The sequence below is a fragment of the Heloderma suspectum genome, chromosome 2 (assembly GCF_057233095.1).
Source record: "Heloderma suspectum isolate Gila_16-S chromosome 2, 16-S_ref, whole genome shotgun sequence".
NCBI classification, from domain to species: domain Eukaryota; kingdom Metazoa; phylum Chordata; class Lepidosauria; order Squamata; family Helodermatidae; genus Heloderma; species Heloderma suspectum.
The window spans coordinates 72,007,777-72,027,158 of NC_139459.1; the positions used below are offsets into that span (position 1 = coordinate 72,007,777).

At 41.9% G+C, this 19,382-nt stretch overlaps 1 protein-coding gene across 1 annotated transcript in view; it reads right to left on the bottom strand.

Moving 5' to 3' along the window:
- Positions 1 to 332: 332 nt before the first annotated feature.
- Positions 333 to 19,382, bottom strand: part of TMEM232 (transmembrane protein 232) — a 195,490-nt gene continuing 176,440 nt past the window's right edge. The window contains exons 13-14 of the mRNA XM_084832088.1: positions 4,102 to 4,195; positions 333 to 1,001 (exon numbers count right to left, since the gene is read on the bottom strand). Coding sequence (XP_084688214.1) covers positions 756 to 1,001; positions 4,102 to 4,195 — 340 coding nt within the window. The 3' untranslated portion in view covers positions 333 to 755. The remainder of the gene's footprint in view (positions 1,002 to 4,101; positions 4,196 to 19,382) is intronic.

Here is a 19,382-nt window from a genome sequence, read left to right on the forward strand (position 1 = left end):
CTATCAAGAATGTAATGTATTCCAGGACTTCATCAATTGTGTGCTCAGATGTCAGAACAAGTCAACAACCAAGACATTTTTTTTTTTAAAGGAAATTAAACACTAGGGGATGTGGCAATGCAAATAAGGGACTTAACAGTGTGCAAGGTCCAAAAGTTAAAAGAAAGAAAAGGAACAGGAGTAGGTTTTGAGAAACAGGCAGAACCAGTAAGTAGCTCAAAAAGCGGGGGTGGGGGTAGGGTAGGGTATTGAGGTAGACCATTGAGGAAGGAAAGAGAATATAAGGATATCAAGTATTTAATGACGACAGCACAGACATTAGACATATGAGAGCCTTGAGCATCTTCATTGTGTTTCTCTTGACCTTGCACAGAACACCTGACTGTGCTAAGTAATAAGGGTGCGATGTAATCCAGCAACACAAGACCCAGAAATTGATCACTACAGAAAATGCTTTCCCATCAACATTGTATTTCAGGAGAAGAAATTCGATTTTGGAGCAGATTACACATTACGTATAAATGAGTGTTATGAAGCACAATGTTGTTGTTTTAACTGAAAAGCGCTACCAGCCCCATGAGGCTGCGATTCTGAGTAGAAGAGCAGTGGGATGGGAGAGGCCGCATAACTCTTTCCCCACCCACTGTTTTCCCACTCAAAATCACTCCCGAGCTGCTCCCGCTTCTCCGCAGGGTCTCTGACTATGACTGTTGGCCTTTGGTAGACACATTTGCTGGTAAGTTGTAGTTAGCCTCTTAGAGGGCTGGTGTCCAGGTTTGTGATAACTGTGGACTCAACAGTTGAGTGCTGCTGCTTGCCTCTGTCAGTTCATCTTCACGCTTAAAAGGAAGCTCATATGGTTTTGTTGTCTTGTGCAGCTTTTCTAAGCGCCATTTCATTATTTGCCTGAAGCGCTCCTCTTCCAGTTTTTGTTTTTCTTGAAGCTCTAGCTCCAGGAGTTTTTCCTCAAGCTTAAGCCTGATCTCCAATTCTTTCCCCCACTATTGCAGAGAGAGAGAGAGAGAGAGAGAAATGCAATGTTATTTTATTAGAGATCTTGGTATATGTAAAAACGTAACACTTCAATCTAATAGCTCAACAGGAAATGCAAATAATAAAAACAGGGACTTGGGAAGTGGACATCAGCAGGATTAGCGATGGATCATGAAACTTTATTAGTAGGAGTGAGACATGTACACTCTACAGAGTGTATAAATTCCCTGAGGTGCTGTTGGGAAGCCTGCAGGCCCTGGATAGGATCCTCGTAAAGTCAGGTTGGTTCATGTCAAAGCACATCTCTAGCACATTACAAGTTAACTGGCAATGTGTGGGTCAAATGTCTGAAGAGAAGATATAAGAACCACACATGGTTCTTACATAGTCACATTTTCAAGTATAATCTCATCTGTCTCTCTCTCTTTTAACGCATGGAATTTGTGCAGCTAGCACCACTACAGCTCTTGGCCACCCAGCTTGCTGGGAGACTCGATTGACACAGAATTGTCATGCTTCCCAATCTGCTAGGATCTGTTATCTGAAAGTGAAATGCCAAAAGACACCAGGTCAAAAGGCACACAGCTTGTGTGCTATCAGCATCACAAAAGAAACACAACACATCCACCAGCTGTGACCTGGCAAGCACCATATGCATACAAATTGTAGGCAAGTCATATTAATTTTATGCATATTAAAAATGTGTAAGTCATCTGCTGCCCTCCAGCTCATGATGCATTTGCAAAGTGGCCTTCAACGCTGAACTTGTTCTGTTCATTTATCATTTTCCAACCCAAGCTCACAGTTTGTCCATGTGTTCAGCACAAGAAGTGTGTGTGTGTGTGTGTGTGTGTGTAAATTAAAGTGACACCTTTACAAAGAACACAATGTGCTATACAAATGCAGGAAAGACTAAAAGTGTTAAGGGCTGCAGTCAAGGAGAACTTCATGTCTCTTGTTTTGAACCTCAACAAGAACATCATTACTGTAATAATGGAAGCCCTGAAGGAACAGACTTATGTGAACAAGCTGCAGCTCTGAGTAAAACAGCAATAAAATGTGTTGTTTATTAAGGAAGAAGTACAGCTTAGGTTTAAAGAGGAGGAGAAAGGGTTTGGAAATAATAGCCACATAAAAATGAGGTGATGCAGCTTTGAAACACAGGGGAAGGGATTTCAAATTCAGAGAAAACTGTGTTTGGGAGGTGATTGATTTTATGGGATGCCCCCAATTACATTATGGACTGGCTAATCTTAAATAATAAAATGGCTTCCTTATAACAAAGTATTATAAGCAAACTAGTAGCTTGTAGGCATTTTTTCTATGGTTACCATTATTATCAGCTGACAGAACTGCCTTGAGTTATAAATTATATTTCAGTGCACTTAGTATTTTCGCTGCCTCCAGAGGCAGAAGTCAATGGTGAATTAACTCTAAAACCTTGTTCAGAAGCAGTATATTCCTTTCCTTCCATTCTCCAAACTGGCTTAATAATAGCAGATATTTTTTAAAAAAATTGAAAGAGAGAATGCTCTGGACAGTTATACGAAAGATGGCAAGAATGAGTCTCTAAGCGTTTTTGAAGCATCTCCAAGTTGTGACTGTTTGCATTAATAAGAATGTTGACAAAATATTTATTTCCACCACCACATTATGCAACTTGCCCTAGACACACCGGTTAGCTGGCTTCAAAACTGAGTGGGAATCTGAACATTTTTAGAATCTTCCATAACAAATCTAACTCTTTTCTCCATTGTAACATGCTAGTCCCAGAAGATTAGTGTCGGAAAGAGAAATGGTTAAACATGCTGTTTTTAAAGAAGCAACACTGCCTTCCACTCCATTGCTTCTAGCATGCCAGTTTAAAATATCAAAAGCAAAAGATGCAGTGAACGTATTCAGTATTGTGGATTAGAGAGACTCAGGACAGGGGAGTGGGGGCTAACGGGGCTATTACAGTCTCTAGAGCAGTGATTTCAGACATGCCCCTTAGAATAAGCAGCAGCAGCAGCAAAAAACAACAACAACACACACCTAATTGCTCCAAGTTGAAAGAAGAGATGGCCTTAAGGCTTGGGATAAAACTACAAGTGTAATGGCCAGAAATAATTTGTGACTGATGAATAAGTAATCATTTGCTTGGTGTAGACCAGAAGCAGGAATCACAGGGAGTGGGGAGAGAGAGACAACAACAGTGGCTATGATATGGTTGACACATGCAGGACTAGAAGGTGACAAATTCTGAAGTGGCAGAAGGGACTGTACAACTCTGGACAAGAAATGCCATCTTTGAATGCTCCTCCAAATAACACCCTCCCCCGTCCATATATGTTTTTTAAAAACATAACAATTGGCACATTGTGGAGAAAGGTTCTGACCCAAACCACTTCCTGTGTGCTTTATTTATTTATTTAACTTACAGAGAGGATTTTTACTAGAGCTATACCGAAAATTTCTTCCACGGGTTTTTTTTTTTACCATTCTCATTTAGGGATGTCTGTCCTTTGAAAATCCACCCCTTTGGGGGCCTGATGGATCCCCACTGCCCACCTGGCTCAGCTTCCATTCGCAAGCTGAGCCGTGGGCTTTTCCTAAAATCTGGGAACATTTTGCATTTTTTTCCCCTCATCAATAAAAAGTTGCACAAATTGGGGCTATAATTTGTGAAAATTCTGACTGTAATTTGTGCAAATTCCAGGAGGAATTTGCACGAATTATGCAAATTGCACTTGCACTTTGCGCAACTTTCTATTGACAAGGAAAAAAGAGAAAAATCCATGATTTGGCCAGGCTAGATGCAGATTGAGTTGCCAAAATAAGGAACGCAAATGGCGGTCCCCATTGGAGCTGCTATTTGCACGCTTTTTTTTTTTTCGAAGTCTGAATTTCGGCGGGGCAAGGCGGGGCGCCTCCCCCCCGTCCCCTATACTTCGGGGGGAGAACCGAAGCGCCTCCCCCCCACCGCGAAGCAAGCTTCGAGAACAGGTAAAGGACTTTCGTCCATCCCTACCATGGGGTCACGAAGAGTCGGACACGACTTAACGACTGAACAACAACAACTACACAGCATTGCATTCATGTAATTTTCTTTTTAATGTCTACTCTTACCTGAGTATCGATGATTCTCCTTAGCTCCATATCTGTGCGGGTAAAGTAATCTGGATATGGATATTTTGGTACCCCAGCTCGCAAAAGTTCTTCCCTTTAGTAAAGAAAAGAGAGGACTATTATTTGACCTTAGCTTTGTAGCTGTCCAAGAAGGCCCACCCCTATTTAAATAGAAGATTATGTCAAGTCTCCCAATGTCTTGATGAATCCCCACAACTGGTTAGTACAGGTGCCTTTACAGAAGGTCAGTTTTTCTATATCTAAGCATAAGCTTCATAAAGTAATCTTGCAGAGGAGGAGAAAGATTTAAATCTTCATTAGGTTTCCTTCATAGTTTTTATTGGGTATGTTCAGTTTTTTAAAAAGCAGTTTTAGCCTATTATTTGCATATTTATTTCTGCAGTTATGCCTGGCTCTATAATTACTCTGAGTTCAGGTTATAATTATAATCATAAAGATCATTAGATGCTACATCTTTGTGACTAAAATATATCACATGTGCACCGTCGATGTATTTCAGAGGCTTCCTTGCCCCCCTTTAAACATGCTGAGGGTGTTTAGTTTTCAAAAGGTAAAGAAGAAAAATGCCTACATGATATCACTTAAACATTAAAGCACAAAAATAAAGGACAATCAGCAAAGTTAACCAACATGCAGGCCGCAAGCCTGCCCAAGCAAAGAGGTTTCCAAGAGGTTGCAGAATGCTGCCATATGACAGGAAGTTCCAGAAAGTGGGTGCCACAACTGAGAAAGCCCTCTCAGACGTTTCCACCGATCATATGGGAGCAGGACATGCAATAAGACCACCCCTGATCACGCCAGTGTACAGGCAGAATCATACAAGAGGAGACAGTCCTTCAGGTATCCTGGTCCCAGCAGTTTAGGGCTTCAGTGGTAAGCCTTGCACATCCTTAGGGCCACATGCACAGATTATTTGTTAAGCTTACACCCACAATGCTCAGGAAAAGCAGAACAGCTTGATCATGCCCACTGTAAAGATTTAGTCACGTTACAGTATATTTTATTTACTGAGCTTGTACCCCACCTTACTCCCCTCTACAAGGGTCCCATTTATGGAATGGATCTAGAGTTCCCCATTGTACCTAAAGGAGGTAGTGCTGGAGCCTGCCAGAAGAGGAAATTGGCAAATATTGCTCCCCCAACCGTCTGCCCATGCAGGCGCCTAGTTGGTAGAGCAGGGGCCTCCACTGGACCATCAGGTCTGTATCCACACCCCTGTTAGCAAGACTATAATGATGCTGATGCTGTTGTTTTAACTGCCTGCCCACTCTTTTAAAAATAAATCCAAAAGGGTTTTTTCTACTTCCTAATAAATTTTCTTTAGCATTTAAATAAAACTTTTCTGACAGAAAGAGAAGCAGAAAGATGAGTATCAAAATTAATCTGACCACTGACGGCGTCATATATGCCTTCTGATCTTGCCACTGTTTTCCTTTTTTTTGACAACACGGTTGGTTACATTCCTTTCAACCTCTTAGTCCATGCCAGCTCCCGCTAAATTTGGTGCAGTGTCATTTCAATGGCAGAAACCATCTGAACTGCTTTGTTTTTTCCTTGGCATTGATTTCGCAGCACCTGAAGTGCAATCGGTAGTTTGCCAAGTGTGCACAGAAAATAGCTCCACATTGATTTAAGATGAGCTTGGCAAGTGAGGACTGATCCAGTGCATTGCGACCCATGAGTGGAAAGGGAGAGAACTGCAGTATTTCCAGCGGAACAGAAAACAGCCGCAGTCTCTCCAATCAAATCCTCTTTTGGAGTTTCATTAGTGAGGACATATCTTGAAACAATACATCCTGAAAGTTATGCTTCAGATTGTTAGAACCCCACTATCAATAATCAACACAAAGGACAGAGCCCTTCCTCTACTATATCAAGCTCATGTATTGGCATTCGTACTCCCAGCCAAATTAATGAGAGAAACCAGGAAGAAATGTCTCCCCACTGTTCACACCAAATATTCTTTGTGATTAAATAGCGGAAAGCAATGATGATTCAACCATGCTTTCTGCGACTTCCTCATGGAGGCTTCTTGTTCTCCCCAAGACCTGGAAGGAGGAGGTGCAGCAGCTTCCTTTCATTTCTCATTCCTCTATCCAGCTTGTGTTGTGTTGTTGTTTTTACAAAGCAGAAACATCCTTTTCAGGCTAAATCCAGTGGAGAACAGTGTCTCTCAATGCTGAAAGAGCAGGAAAGCGGTGTAGTATCCAAGAAAACTCAGCCACCACCAAATGATCACTTCGTAAAGTTTTAGAATAGTATAACATATAAATACAATAGCTACATTGACAGTGATCCTAAAGGTTGGTGACTGTTGTGTCTGAGCTAACTGGAGGCAGCTCCACGTCGTCGGTCTCCATGTTTCAGCCTCTTCCTATTCAAACATGGCGGCATGCGGGGCTGGACTCAGACAGCCTTTTTTGAGTTCACCTTGGTTAGTTATCATGTTCCAGTGGCTGACTTCAGCTTGTTGGCTGGCACTCCTCTTTCCTTATGGTTCCACATTCCTAGGCACTCTTAGCTCTTGGCAATGCAGCATCTGATCTCTTATACGTGCCATTTCTTCCTGCTAATTGTTCCCACCTGAGATTTAGCATCTGCAATGAATCTTCCCACTTGGACTTGGGCCCAACTAGCTGCTGCCACCATGCTCTTCCTGCAAAAATCCCCATTCCTTTAGTTTTTATTCTCCACCTCCTCCTCTCTCACTTACTCTTCCTCTTCTTTCTCCTTCCCCTCGCCCATGAACGCTTCTCTCATAGCCCAGACCGATACATCCTGTCTCTCCCCCTAAAAGCTTTTCTCCCCTTCTGTGGCTCTAATTTCCCATCTGTTTTTCAATCCACCACATCTTCTCACCTTCTACTGCCCTTTCCTCCTGCCCTAGTCCCTCATCTTCAGGATGGCCTATCTGGCTACCACCTTGGGTGCCCTTGACCGCCTCTATGATGTGAGGACATGGATCTTTGGCTTGTCTCTCCAGAGAGACAAGCTAGAGGTCCAGATTCACATATCACACTAAGCAAACCACAGACTGTTTAGCCAGTCCCTCTTGCAGGAGAAGCAGTTAGGCAAGTGGAACCCTGGCAACCTGGGCCAGTGTCTTACATTTTCCACTTCTTTGAATGCATTTTACTATATAATGACCACCATATATGAGCAAAGCCCCCTCTTGGTTAACCTTATTCAACCAGTGTGATTTCCTTCCTGTTCCACGTTACTCTTATTTTTTGATATAGTAGGCTTTGAACTATTTTTGTCCAATATTTATTATTTTCCCCTACCGTAATCTCTCTAATGATCTTAATTACAAACTAACAATTGGAATATGTTATGCTTCTAGGTTTTTGTCTTATTTCTGGATTTAGATACTTGATTGTTTAATCTTGGCTGTAAATTAATGCTTCCCTGAGTCTCTCTTGATTGCTTGTTATAGCTAGATCCCACTGTATGAGAGAAAGAAAAAATGTACCAAGAGATGTGCTGAATTGTAATGTTTTAATTTCAAGGAAGGACTTCATATTCACTTCCTGCTAGGTTGGTAATTGAAGTCATTTTATTTATGTTGAAAGTGTCAGATAATAACTCCTTCAATCTGCGATGCACACACAGTATGAGGCTAATGTCCATTAAACAATATGGGGGTGATGAGGCTTGACATCACCTAATGTAAAGTGATGCATGCCTCAGTACTAATATTGAGATTGTCTTTTTAATTTGCAGTTTGCTTTAAATGGACAAAAGCAGATAGCTGCAAACCGTGGCGTTTTTGTCAATAAACCTTATATAAAATGATGCAATAAGTAATAAGCAACTAAAACACTGCCAACTTTTTCTATGATTTCCTGCAAGGCCTACCACTGGGAAATGTTATTTAGGTCACAATGCCTGACATCAGCACTGTCATGTCTACCACAGCCATAATTGCAAGTTCAATTGTTCCCCCGCTGCACCTTACCTATTACAGGACTCTGATTAGTCAAGGGCTTCCCTTCTGCGGACATGGGCTGCTGAGGTTTCTCCCTGTTTGAGTCAGGGTTGCTTTGCTGAACTGATGGTGGAAGACATTTAAAAATGGATATTGCTCTTTCGCTATCGAGCACTTGTGATCCAATATGCGGTGACCCCCCCTTCTAACATAGCGGCCTTGATCATTCACTTTAAAAGGCTGGAATATAGTTATGTTGTTACTTTAAAATAATTTGATGGTTTTAGTGGGAAGCATCAGAACATTAAAGGAGTTTGTTTGTACTCACATTATGATCCCAGTTCTGCCCATACAATTTAAGTTCTTGGTTACATTTAAGTAGGTTACATTCAGAATAAAATTCAGCTGGATTTGTAAAAGTATAAAAATTCTGACTTCCCTGAACTTCAACTGACTGAGGGAAGTTTTGGACATATGTGTAACCTTCTCAGATTCTATGGATTTTCTGTACGTGCAGTTCTAAGCAATTCCCTTTCTACAGCCGGTACAATCTAGGAAAGGCGGCAGAACTACAATATGGCAATTCTGAACACATAGTTCATTTTTAAATGCCCCTAATCCCATTGAAATCAATAGAACTAACGTTGAAACGCGAAGTGTTCGAGTCATATTGATTTCAATGGGTGTTAAGGTTGGATTTTTCCCATCCAACAAAATGCAGAGAACCCTTCTAGAGATGTTTTTATCCTTCATACTATCATGATTTATTAGAACAAATATAAAAGCTTTTCAAAGGCACACAGAGCATTTTAAAAAATTATATACAACTATTTTTCAATCTGTTATCAGCATGATCACTTTTTCCCTATGATTTTATGTTATTTGGTTTTAGCTACCAGATTATGGGGTCTTTCCTAATCTTATGTGACCATGAATAGTCATTGCTCCGGAGAGTATGAAGTTGAGCAAGAATATGTATTTTGTTGAGTTTTATTTTATAGATCAAAAAGTTTCCTTTGCCAGTTTGGGGTTACAAAATATATTTTGTTCTCACAGATCTTTCCCCTGAGCAGCAGGTTTGTGATTTACTGATGGTTGGGGGAGAATCAATTCTCAGGGTCTTGCACTCATTTTAGAGAAGACTGTCCTTATCAAAATGGTATTCTGACTTTTTGCAAAACCATTTAATCTTTCTGACATGAAAACATGGATATTTAGCCTTTTGTGACCCATAACAAGGGTGTTCATGTCTTACAGTACAATTGTATCCTCGAATTACACCAGCTGGACAAGGTCAAAGATAGGGTATCTCCTACGCCAGCACAACTCCAAGTTATATTGGTGTCATAAAATTATGACTGAGTAGTGGTGTCATTCTACCTATATCACTTTAAGTCAGTGTAACTGCTATGTTGTTGTAACTATGAATTACAATATAGTTACAATTATGATCACATAATTGATATAGCTATCAATGGCTACTAGTCATTATGGCTATATACAATCTCAGGATCAGAGACATCATGGCTCTGAAGGAACTGGGAACAATCTCACGTCCTGCTTCCCATAGGCATCTGTGAGAAACAGGATGTTAGAGTAGATAGACCTTTGGTCTGATCCAGTAGGGCTCTTCTTATTTTCACAAAAGTGAAGAATGGGCCAAGTTGGGTCATGCTGAAAGAGGAGTAGAGGAATGGCCAGTTCAGTCAAAATTCTATTCTTCTTCAGTGATAGGTTCCACCACCCATGCCAGGATAAAGTTAGGACAACAAAGTAGATGTTGCAATCATAACTAAATACACATACCTAGGTCAGTGGAGAGTCCCAAGATAATTTTACCTCCCCCTGCACCATGAAGAAAATAGGACACTGATTAACATGGAAGCCAATCACAGTAGCAGGAACCCCAGCAAGGAAACACAAATCACATATCAAAATGCAAGGCTTGGGCTGACATCCGTCTGCCCCTATGTCTAAAAGAACCATGAAGATGCAAGTCAGAGCTTGGTGCAGGGATGGGGGGCAGATTTGTTCGCTTTACATTTTTATGCAAATGTACCTAATTTCAAACCAATACACAAACTGAAACTTTGTTGTCCTTTGAAAATGTGCACTTCTTTGCATTTTGCAAAGGGGTTCTCCAGTTTAAAAATGCATACAAAAATGTGTATATTAGGGGAAAGTGTACGTAAAATGTGTATATTAATGAAAATAACATTCAAAATACATTATATTGGGGGGTTCATAAACCATTTTCTGTGTATTAGGCAAAATGGCTTACCAAAATATGTGTAGCAGGAGAAATGTGCACAAAATGCATAGGAATTTTCTTGCAAATGTGTGTTTTGTTTTGTTTTTAATTCTCAAAGTTCAAGATGAACCAAAATTCAGATTGGGAAAATCCTCAAAGTTCAGGGCAAACTGAATTTAAGACCGGAAAAATGAGAAACTGAGAGAAACTGAAATTGACAAATTCATCCATCCTTGGTGATGGGACAGTTTGCGCAGAAACAATAAACACCTGCCATGAAGATCATATGCCTGGACTTGTAAATCTGTATCTAAGGCCCTTTTCTGCTTGTCCCCACCAGGTGAAGTCTGGCAGGTGGTTTGCAGTTTGGGCACCCTAACTGGAATATTCTTCCCAGAGAGGCTCACCTGGTGCCTTCCTTGATATTCTTTTTTTTTATTTTCTCAGGCCTTTTAGCTGGTTTATGGCTCAGCTTAGATGAGTTTTATCTTTGCAATAGGATTTTAGGCTGCTTTTACATTTATGAATTTATATTTCATTTTATATTTTTATCCTTTTTTATTTTATCCATTTTTGATATATGAATTTGCTTATGCCAGCTCACCCTGGGAACTTTGTTGAAGGAGAAGAAATGCCTTAAATACATACATACATACATACATACATAAGCAAAGTATTACAAAGGCCTCCAACTTGTCTGTTCGTGTTCACATAAAGAGGGCACTGCTGTTAAGGATTTTCAAGCAACTAACCCTTAGAGACCGCCAGGCCACTGTTGTTGCTTTTATACAGTTTAACAGGAGTGTTTTGTGCTGGATGGCAGGATTTTTAAAAAAGAGGACATAATGCATGAATAAATCTGCAAGCCCACAGCATTTAGGAAACCCAGTTTTCTGCTCTTTACGTTTCCTTACATCAGTGAGCTCCTGCCATACAGTAACAGGTCCCTTCACACCACAACCACAAAGAGACTTGTTGTGACACAGACCACCACAGAGCCCTTCCTTTGTGTCTGGGGAAGTGGCCGTGGCTTCTGTGGCCTGGTAGGAGCTCTCACTAGCCACAGAGGCTGCCACTGACACAGTGACTGGTGAGGAGTGGAACCAGGACTCTACATCTGATAAGGCTAGGGGATAGGTCATAGGGTAGCCATGCATCCTACTTTACAGAGGACATTCCTCTATTTGAAAGTGTCCTCTGTTTGACGGGTGGTCTGGTCCAAATCCAGTGTAAAGATAAAGAACTTTGAAGAAAGGAGAGCAGGAACCTTGAAGCTGTCCATCAACAGCTGGCACCTGGACAGCAGAGTGAGCAGGCACTCTTGTCGCAGTCTCCCCCACTATGGCGAGTTGTACTGCATTTCTGTTTAAATTATAGTAATACTTTCTAAAAGTGCATCTATACACATACATTAGCACATGCACATTTTATATCAATTTGTATCCTTTTTTGTCCTCTTTTATGGTGATGCATAAGTGGCCACCCTAGCTGAGAAGCAGCTATGTTTCGGTCGCTTTTCCCTTCCCTCTGCACCCAGAAAATGTGACAAAGTATTTTTTGGTTAAGAAAAAACACACACATCTCATATAAACAATATAGATTTGCAATGTGTTTCAGCAAAGGAGACACAGATTTGGCCCCTAAGGGCGCAATCCTATGGAGATAGTTATCAGCCTCCAGACTTGGAGGCTGACAACTATCCAATGCAGGGCAGCCAGAGCACAGAGGTAAGGCCCGGAGCAGGAGGGGGGGGGGCACACAGCACACAGGAAGCTGCATAACGCAGCTTCTGAGGTCTCCTCCCTTCCCCACCCACGGGACCGCCCCCTTTTCCCCATCTCCACACTCTGTTTCCAAGTGCGGGACGTAGCTGGTGCAGAGAGAGCCATGCCAGCTATGAGGGGGCAGGAGAGGGGGAAGGGAGCGCAGTTTCTGGGCTCCGAGGTCAGAGCCCTGGTTCTGACCTCAGAGCCCAGAAACAGAAAAATCCTGTGCCCCCAAGACACTGTCTAGGGGACATAGGATTGCTCCCTCCATAACACAGGAAACCAAACTTAAAATTTGAAAGTGAACGTAGTACTTTCACAAATAATCAAGTCTCAAGTAAACTAGGTCATATTATTATTATTATTATTATTAATATGATTATGAAACTCAAATTTAAAAACATGATGAATGGTTAGTTGCTAAGAAACATAATTAGCTGACACAGTTTTTATTCTCTGTACTGTTCTGATTAATGGATGAAAATGTGGCAAACAAATGCTTATACAATAACCTCATTTTCGGCTTTGTTGGGCAGAAATAATAAATAATCATTCTGTATAATAACGAAAGGCACAGCCCAACAAGCATGGCTGCTTTTCAACCTCCACTCATGCTAATGGGGCTTGCAATGAATGGAAGCTCGGCTACGGCACAGCTTGACAGATTGCATTTTAATGCTGCAAGCCCTTACCTGCAAGTAACAGGTTTATATGCTCCCCAAATTCTACAAATATGCATGCATTTATGCTATTAAAAATGGTAAAATTCACACCTGAGAGAGGAGTGCTTTAAACTTCACTGCAGTGTCTTCAACATTTAAAAGCCCACATAACACGTAAAAGGCTTTCACTTCTGTCTATATTTCTGTGCTTAATTCAGAATGTAAATTAGCTTTATGTCTCAAAACACATTCGCACATATTATGATTCATAATACATAGCATGTAAAGTTATCCACATGTCATTTTCTACTGAAAACTCTTACTGTAGGACTCTTTATTGGTCAGGATGAAGCTTAGGAGGATCACTTAGAATCCACAAACGTTACAAGGCAAAACCCGGAAACAGGAGGCCAGCTGGTACATGCTCTGGTAATTCCATTCAATTTTTCCTCAGCCAGCTGTTGTTTCATGGTTAGAGTTCTTCAAAACTCAAGAGGAGTAAAAAATATTGTCAGTATCTACTGAGGAACAAGGAATAGAAGGAAGCAGGAACCAATTTGCAAGTCTACAGAGGCTTATGTAGCAATTACTGCAGTTTGTGTATTGCTTTGGGACTTTTTTCTTTCGAAAACTTCTTGGAAAAATTGATATATTTTCCTTCAAAGGGCAGATATATGAGTTTTTCTGCTTTAACGTCATTGTCATGAAATAGCCACTTAAATATGTATTTGCATATAAATCCTATCACTACTCATGAGCAGCCTCACACTGGTATCCAAGGGATTATTTGCAAACGAGTAGTTTCTGGCTTGACAGTTTATGTGATTTTCTTCTTTGGAGACACAATAATCTTAAAAGAAAAGGAATATCAATTCAGAAAAAGAGGTTCCAAAACAGAATCTTGAAAATAAAGGTTCTTATTCCTTTGGGATAGACTTTCTAAAGCAAAATAATGACACTTAGGCTGCAGTCCTATAACCACTTGCACATGAGTAAGCCCTAGTGAAGTCAGTGGCACTTACCTCTACATAAACATGCTAACTCTGTGGAAATCAGTGGAAATTGCTGCTGCATAAGCTTCCCCATTTTTATTTTTATTTTTATTTTTGGAAAATCAACCTTGCACCAATAGATTTATATAATCCCCACTAAACTATATGCAGAGACCTTCTGGATGTCACTGAGAGAATAATAAGGCCCTTAAACTAAAATTTAGAATACACAGGGAAACAAAAGGCCTGTTCTGCTTTTGGGAAAGGGGGTTCATAGCAAGAATCCCCTTGCTAGAGAAATAGTGAAGCTACAAAGCCATTCTACAGAGGTGAGTCCTCGTGAAGTAAAACAACCTTTTTTGCGTGGGGCCTACCTTTGTACTTCCATTCCCACATGCACAGTGATGGAAAAAGGAAGCAGCAGAGAAGCTATAGCCACCTCATGCTTCTCTTAGAGCTTTTATTGTGCACTCATGTTTCCTCACTTATGGTAGTTTGCAGGTCCTTTACATGACATCCTCCTCCTCCAGGGCCTCTCCCATGCTTTGCAACCATTATTGCGGGGTTTTTTCCTAACAGGGAAAGTCTAGAATTTTTTTCTCAATAATTTTTTTCTCAATCTTATAAGAACCTCATGCTTTGCGCAATTCCACTACACCATGGTGCCACTTAGTGGTTGTGTAATGGAACATATAGAAAGGCAGACAACCCCCCCACCAGGAAAAGACACATGTAAAGGAGCCAGTCTTAATCTCGCAAAGAATTTGGAAGCAGAAGCCTTGGTAAAGGTGTGGGTTAAAAGACCCATGTAGAAAAGCCCTAAGGAAGTATTTTAATGGAAACTTGGTGAGGAGTATATAGAGCAATAATCCAATTTATATCCCTTTTATTGTTCCTAAGAGCTCAGGTACAACCCAGAATGACACACACTCCAACTGACCCTATTTACTAGTCCCCATTTTCTGGTACCTGTTGTGATAAAATATTCTCTTCCATTTGTCCCTACTTTGCTTTGGAGGGAAAATGCTGGCAGTGTCTTTTTAAAAGTTTATTATCATGCACATCCATGCAACTGGAATTCTTCAGATTTCTTCAGCCCTTTCTCCTGGATCATTCAGTCCTATGTATGCTTACCTGCCCTGTTGAACATCTGAGTAAATTGTTTTAGGAATGCTGTGTAAATCTCTGAAGAACAGATAAATGTAAATACAAATACATTCACACAAAATGGGGACATGCTAAAGCAAATGATAGAGAATGGCCTTTCAAATACATAGATTCCTGCACTACGATTTACTTCCCCACACCTCACACCCCCTCATAACCACCTATACAGATAATGAATGTTCTGAAATGTATTGCAGCTGCAGCTATTCTGTAACAAATATAGTCAGTTGCATTGCAAGAATAAACATTCCATTATGCACTTTTAAGTCCTGCAATGTCCAGCTGCCTTGAGTGCCATTTTTTGATAGAAAGGTGAGGTACAAATCAAATAAATAAGTAATAAATAAATAAATAAATGTGTAATAATAGGGAACATCTGGGCGGTGCTCTTTGATGTGAGAATAGGGATGTTATATGACTGTTCTTGTTGTCATATGTGAAATGTTAGAACAGCCTTCACCAACCGGGTTAGGGAAGGCTGTGTTAGAGGGAACACAGCCATTCAACTGTGATTTTACCTTTTTTCTGAAGGACAAAAGAGACATGAAGGATGCTTCCAGACAGATGGCTCCTACTGTGACCATTCAAAAGGTATTGTGTGGCTATTCCACCTTTCCTCCCTTAACCAATATTTTTGTGGAAAGAAAAAGGATGAAGAAGAGGTGGGAAAACATGGGAGTGTTCTGAGTGGAAGACAACAACGTCTGGACCTCCCATAAAGTTCCATGGATGAAGCAGGGCGATTGCACAATAAAAACATCTTCCGAAGTTAACCCTAAAATTAAATGTGCAATTGTATTTAATGTGTCTGATTTCCCCTTTAAAAAAAAGCAGCAGCAAGGGTGAGCAAAACTATGGTGTGGGGGGCCTCAAAGCGGGGGGGGAGATTACCTATTTCTCCCTGTGCTGCAGTCCCATCAAAAAATTCCCTTCAAACTAAAGCTGCCATTTTCCCGAGGATAAAAGCTGCCATTGACCCCAACAGTGTAGGTTTGGGCAGAGTTCCCTGTTCTTTCATCCACTAAAACAGGGGTCCCCAACCCCCAGGCCGTGGACCGGTACCGGTCCATGGCCTGTTAGGAACTGGGCCGCAGCAGGGGTGTGCGAAACCCCCTTATCTTGGGTCCGCGGGGGGGGGAGGCGATTTCCCCCCCCCCCCCAAATCCTGGCCAGCCCTGGCCAGCTCCGCTTTGTGGCAAGTCCACAGAGCTGCCAGCTGGCTCTGGCCGCTGGTGGACTTCCGGCCGCTGTGACGCAAATGGCGTCTGCGTAGCAGACGCCATTTGCGTCCCTGTTCTTCAAGTAATAGGCTACGTAAATCTTTATGTAACCTATTACTGCAAAGAACAGGGATGCAATTTGCGTCCCAGCAGCTGGAAGTCCGCCAGCGAAACCATCCCCCCCTGGTCTGTGGAAAAATTGTCTTCCAAGAGACCAGTCCCTGGCGCCAAAAAGGTTGGGGACCGCTGCATTAGAATACCAAGCAAAGTGACAGGCGGAAGTACTATGCACTACGCATAAAGTATGCTTTCAGCACACCTATGCAATCTTTGGTGTAAGAAGTCCTAATTGGCACAGCTGCAGCAGCACAAGTTTTAGAGCTGAGCCAGGCCACCAGCTGTTCTATTGCATTGGTTGAGAACGAATGCCTGCACCCATTTTCACAGTACTCCAGCAATGAAGCGCAAAGGTATATATTATTCTATGAAGTTTGTCTGCTTCTGGTTTGTCTGTAAGTGTGTGGATAGGTACTGTTCTATAGGCAAATAACTGACATATGATGAACAAATGAGCTGGCAAATAATTTGTTCTAATAAGTAATATTTGGAAGGGGGGAATAATTTCTTCCAGCTATTTTTTCACAATTTGAAACCCTTAACATTTGCCTCATGAACTCCTTTCAAACTTTTCTATAGTAGAATTTACCTTTCCTCCTGGGTAGATGCTAATATGCTCTTCCAAAGTACCAATATATATTTTTCTTTTACACAGATATGATTGAAATTCATAGTTCTGCTTTCAAAACAACATATTTGAATGCCATGCCCACCCTTTTCTCTTCCTCCTTAGACAAATCTTCCTGTTTCTGTAATTTCAAAAGCCTCCTTGCAGACACGCACACAATTGGAATTTTACATTCCATTTTGAAGCAACACATAGAATTAATTATTCTGAGCTTGAATTAAAATGCCTTTATTTACACCACGTATGAGACAGGGGGATGACTAGAAAGATTTTGGCCTGATATAAGATAACATATTTCACATTCTGTTATTTATTCAAGGTACAGTTACACCAAATGTGAAATAAAATGCAACCAAGCAGGCAAAAAGCACACTTAACACTAGATTCCCCCCCCTTCCCCAAATATAAGTAACATACCTTAGAAAACCACATCACTGGCAGTTTCCAAGTGATTAATTTTCTAATAGTAATATTATTACATATTTGATTAAGGATATATTTTAGCAGAATTATCTCGGGAAAAGCTGATTGGCAATTATCTTTTATTGAACTTCTTTTGGTATGTACATGTATTTGGATTACAGAAGCTTAAACGATGTCCACCAATCAGAGTAGGATGATTAAAAAGGTATTCTCAGCCACTACTTTGTAGTGGCTCATGCCAAGGAATGGAACCTGGAAGGAGGACATACACTTGAAATATAAATGCAACTGATGTCGCTGCTGCATAAAATTTATCTTTCCGGTTTGTGCAACAAAATAAATAGCAGGATCAGTATTATTCACATGGTATCATAAGAATAAACACTTGCAATAACCTGCAAAAGGAGTATCTACAGGGAACGGCCATAGCTCAGTAGTAATCGACATGCTTTGAATGCTGGAGGTCCCAGGTTCTGTTCTGGCATCTCCAGGTAGGGTAGGAAAGATTCCTGCCTGAAACCTGTCTGTTTCCCGCCTCCCAGCTGAGCAGAGCAGAGCAGAGCAAGCTGCTCCAGCTGGTCCAGGGACTACAGAAGCAGGCAAGCTCCCAGAGAGCGAGCGAACAGAACGAGCGAACAGGGGGAGCAAACAGGAGTTGGCCAGGGGAGTTGCAGTGGTTGAAGAGACAAAGGAGACAAAGGAGACAGAGGCTAAGAGGTAAGTGGGTTGCAGGAAGCCCAGGGCGCTGCCCTTTATCCTTCTGACTGGCTGTGAGCTCACCAGGAGCTTCTGAGAGCTCCAACTGAATTGGAGGGGTGTGGCCTGAGTACTCCCAGCAGCTGACTGGGCGGGAAGCTTCAGTCTGTTTCCCGCCTCCCAGCTGAGCAGAGCAGAGCAGAGCAAGCTGCTCCAGCTGGTCCAGGGACTACAGAAGCAGGCAAGCTCCCAGAGAGCGAGCGAACAGAACGAGCGAACAGGGGGAGCAAACAGGAGTTGGCCAGGGGAGTTCGGCAGGGGAGGTCAAGGGGGAGGCCCCTAACATTTTTTTTTTTTTTTAACTAACTTTTTCCCATTTATTTGTCTTGTAACACACACTTCCACACCAGTGGGACTCTGCTTTTAACCTCTACTGATTAGAGGAGCAGGCACAGGCTAGTCTAGAACAATCACAAAGCTAGACACAAAAAGGGAAAAGGGGCTATGGAAGGACAAGACTCTCCAGTGGTGGTGACCTGCAAGGTGTGTGCCATGTTTGTTTTCTTGCCTGAGAACAACATGGCCTACACCTGCAACAAGTGCAAGTTGATCACGCTGCTGGAGGAAAAAGTAAGTGGACTGGAGCGGCGACTGTCGACCCTCCGGGGAATAAGAGAACACGAAGAGTTCTTGGACAGAATGGGGGAACTACAGCAGCAAAGGGCAGACCAGAAGCTTGAAGAGCAACAGCAAGATGAGGCAGAAGTGGGAAATGCTGAGGAGAAGAAAAATGGAGTAGAGGATACTCCTTGGAAAACGGTGACAGTTAGGAGAAGAAGAACTAGACGCCACTCTGCACCAGTGGAAGCGGTGGAGCTGTGGAACCGATTCCAGGTACTTGCAGATGAGACTGGAGGACAGCCTGCAGAGGAAGAATCACAGGGGAACCTGCATGAGAGTGAGCAAGAGGCTAAAGGTCAGTCAAACAGAGGCGATGAAACCCAGGCCTACAAGAAGAAGAAGAGAAGAGTGGTAGTAGTGGGAGACTCCTTGCTGCGTGGGATCGAGACCCAAGTATGTCGCGAAGACCCGTGGACTCGCCAGGTATGTTGTCTCCCGGGAGGACAGATTAGAGACGTGACTGAAAGGTTGCCTGCACTCATAAAGCCCACTGACAGGTATCCCTTTCTTCTCATCCATGTGGGAACAAATGATACCGCCAAGCGGAGCTACGAAGAGATCACGTCAGACTTTGAAGCTTTGGGAAGGAAACTCAAGAACTTTGGGGCCCAGATAGTTTTCTCATCCATCCTTCCAGTAGTTAGAAGAGGGATAGAAAGGGAACGAAAAATACTCCGGGTGAATGACTGGCTACGAAGGTGGTGCCGACGAGAGAGATTTGGATTCTGG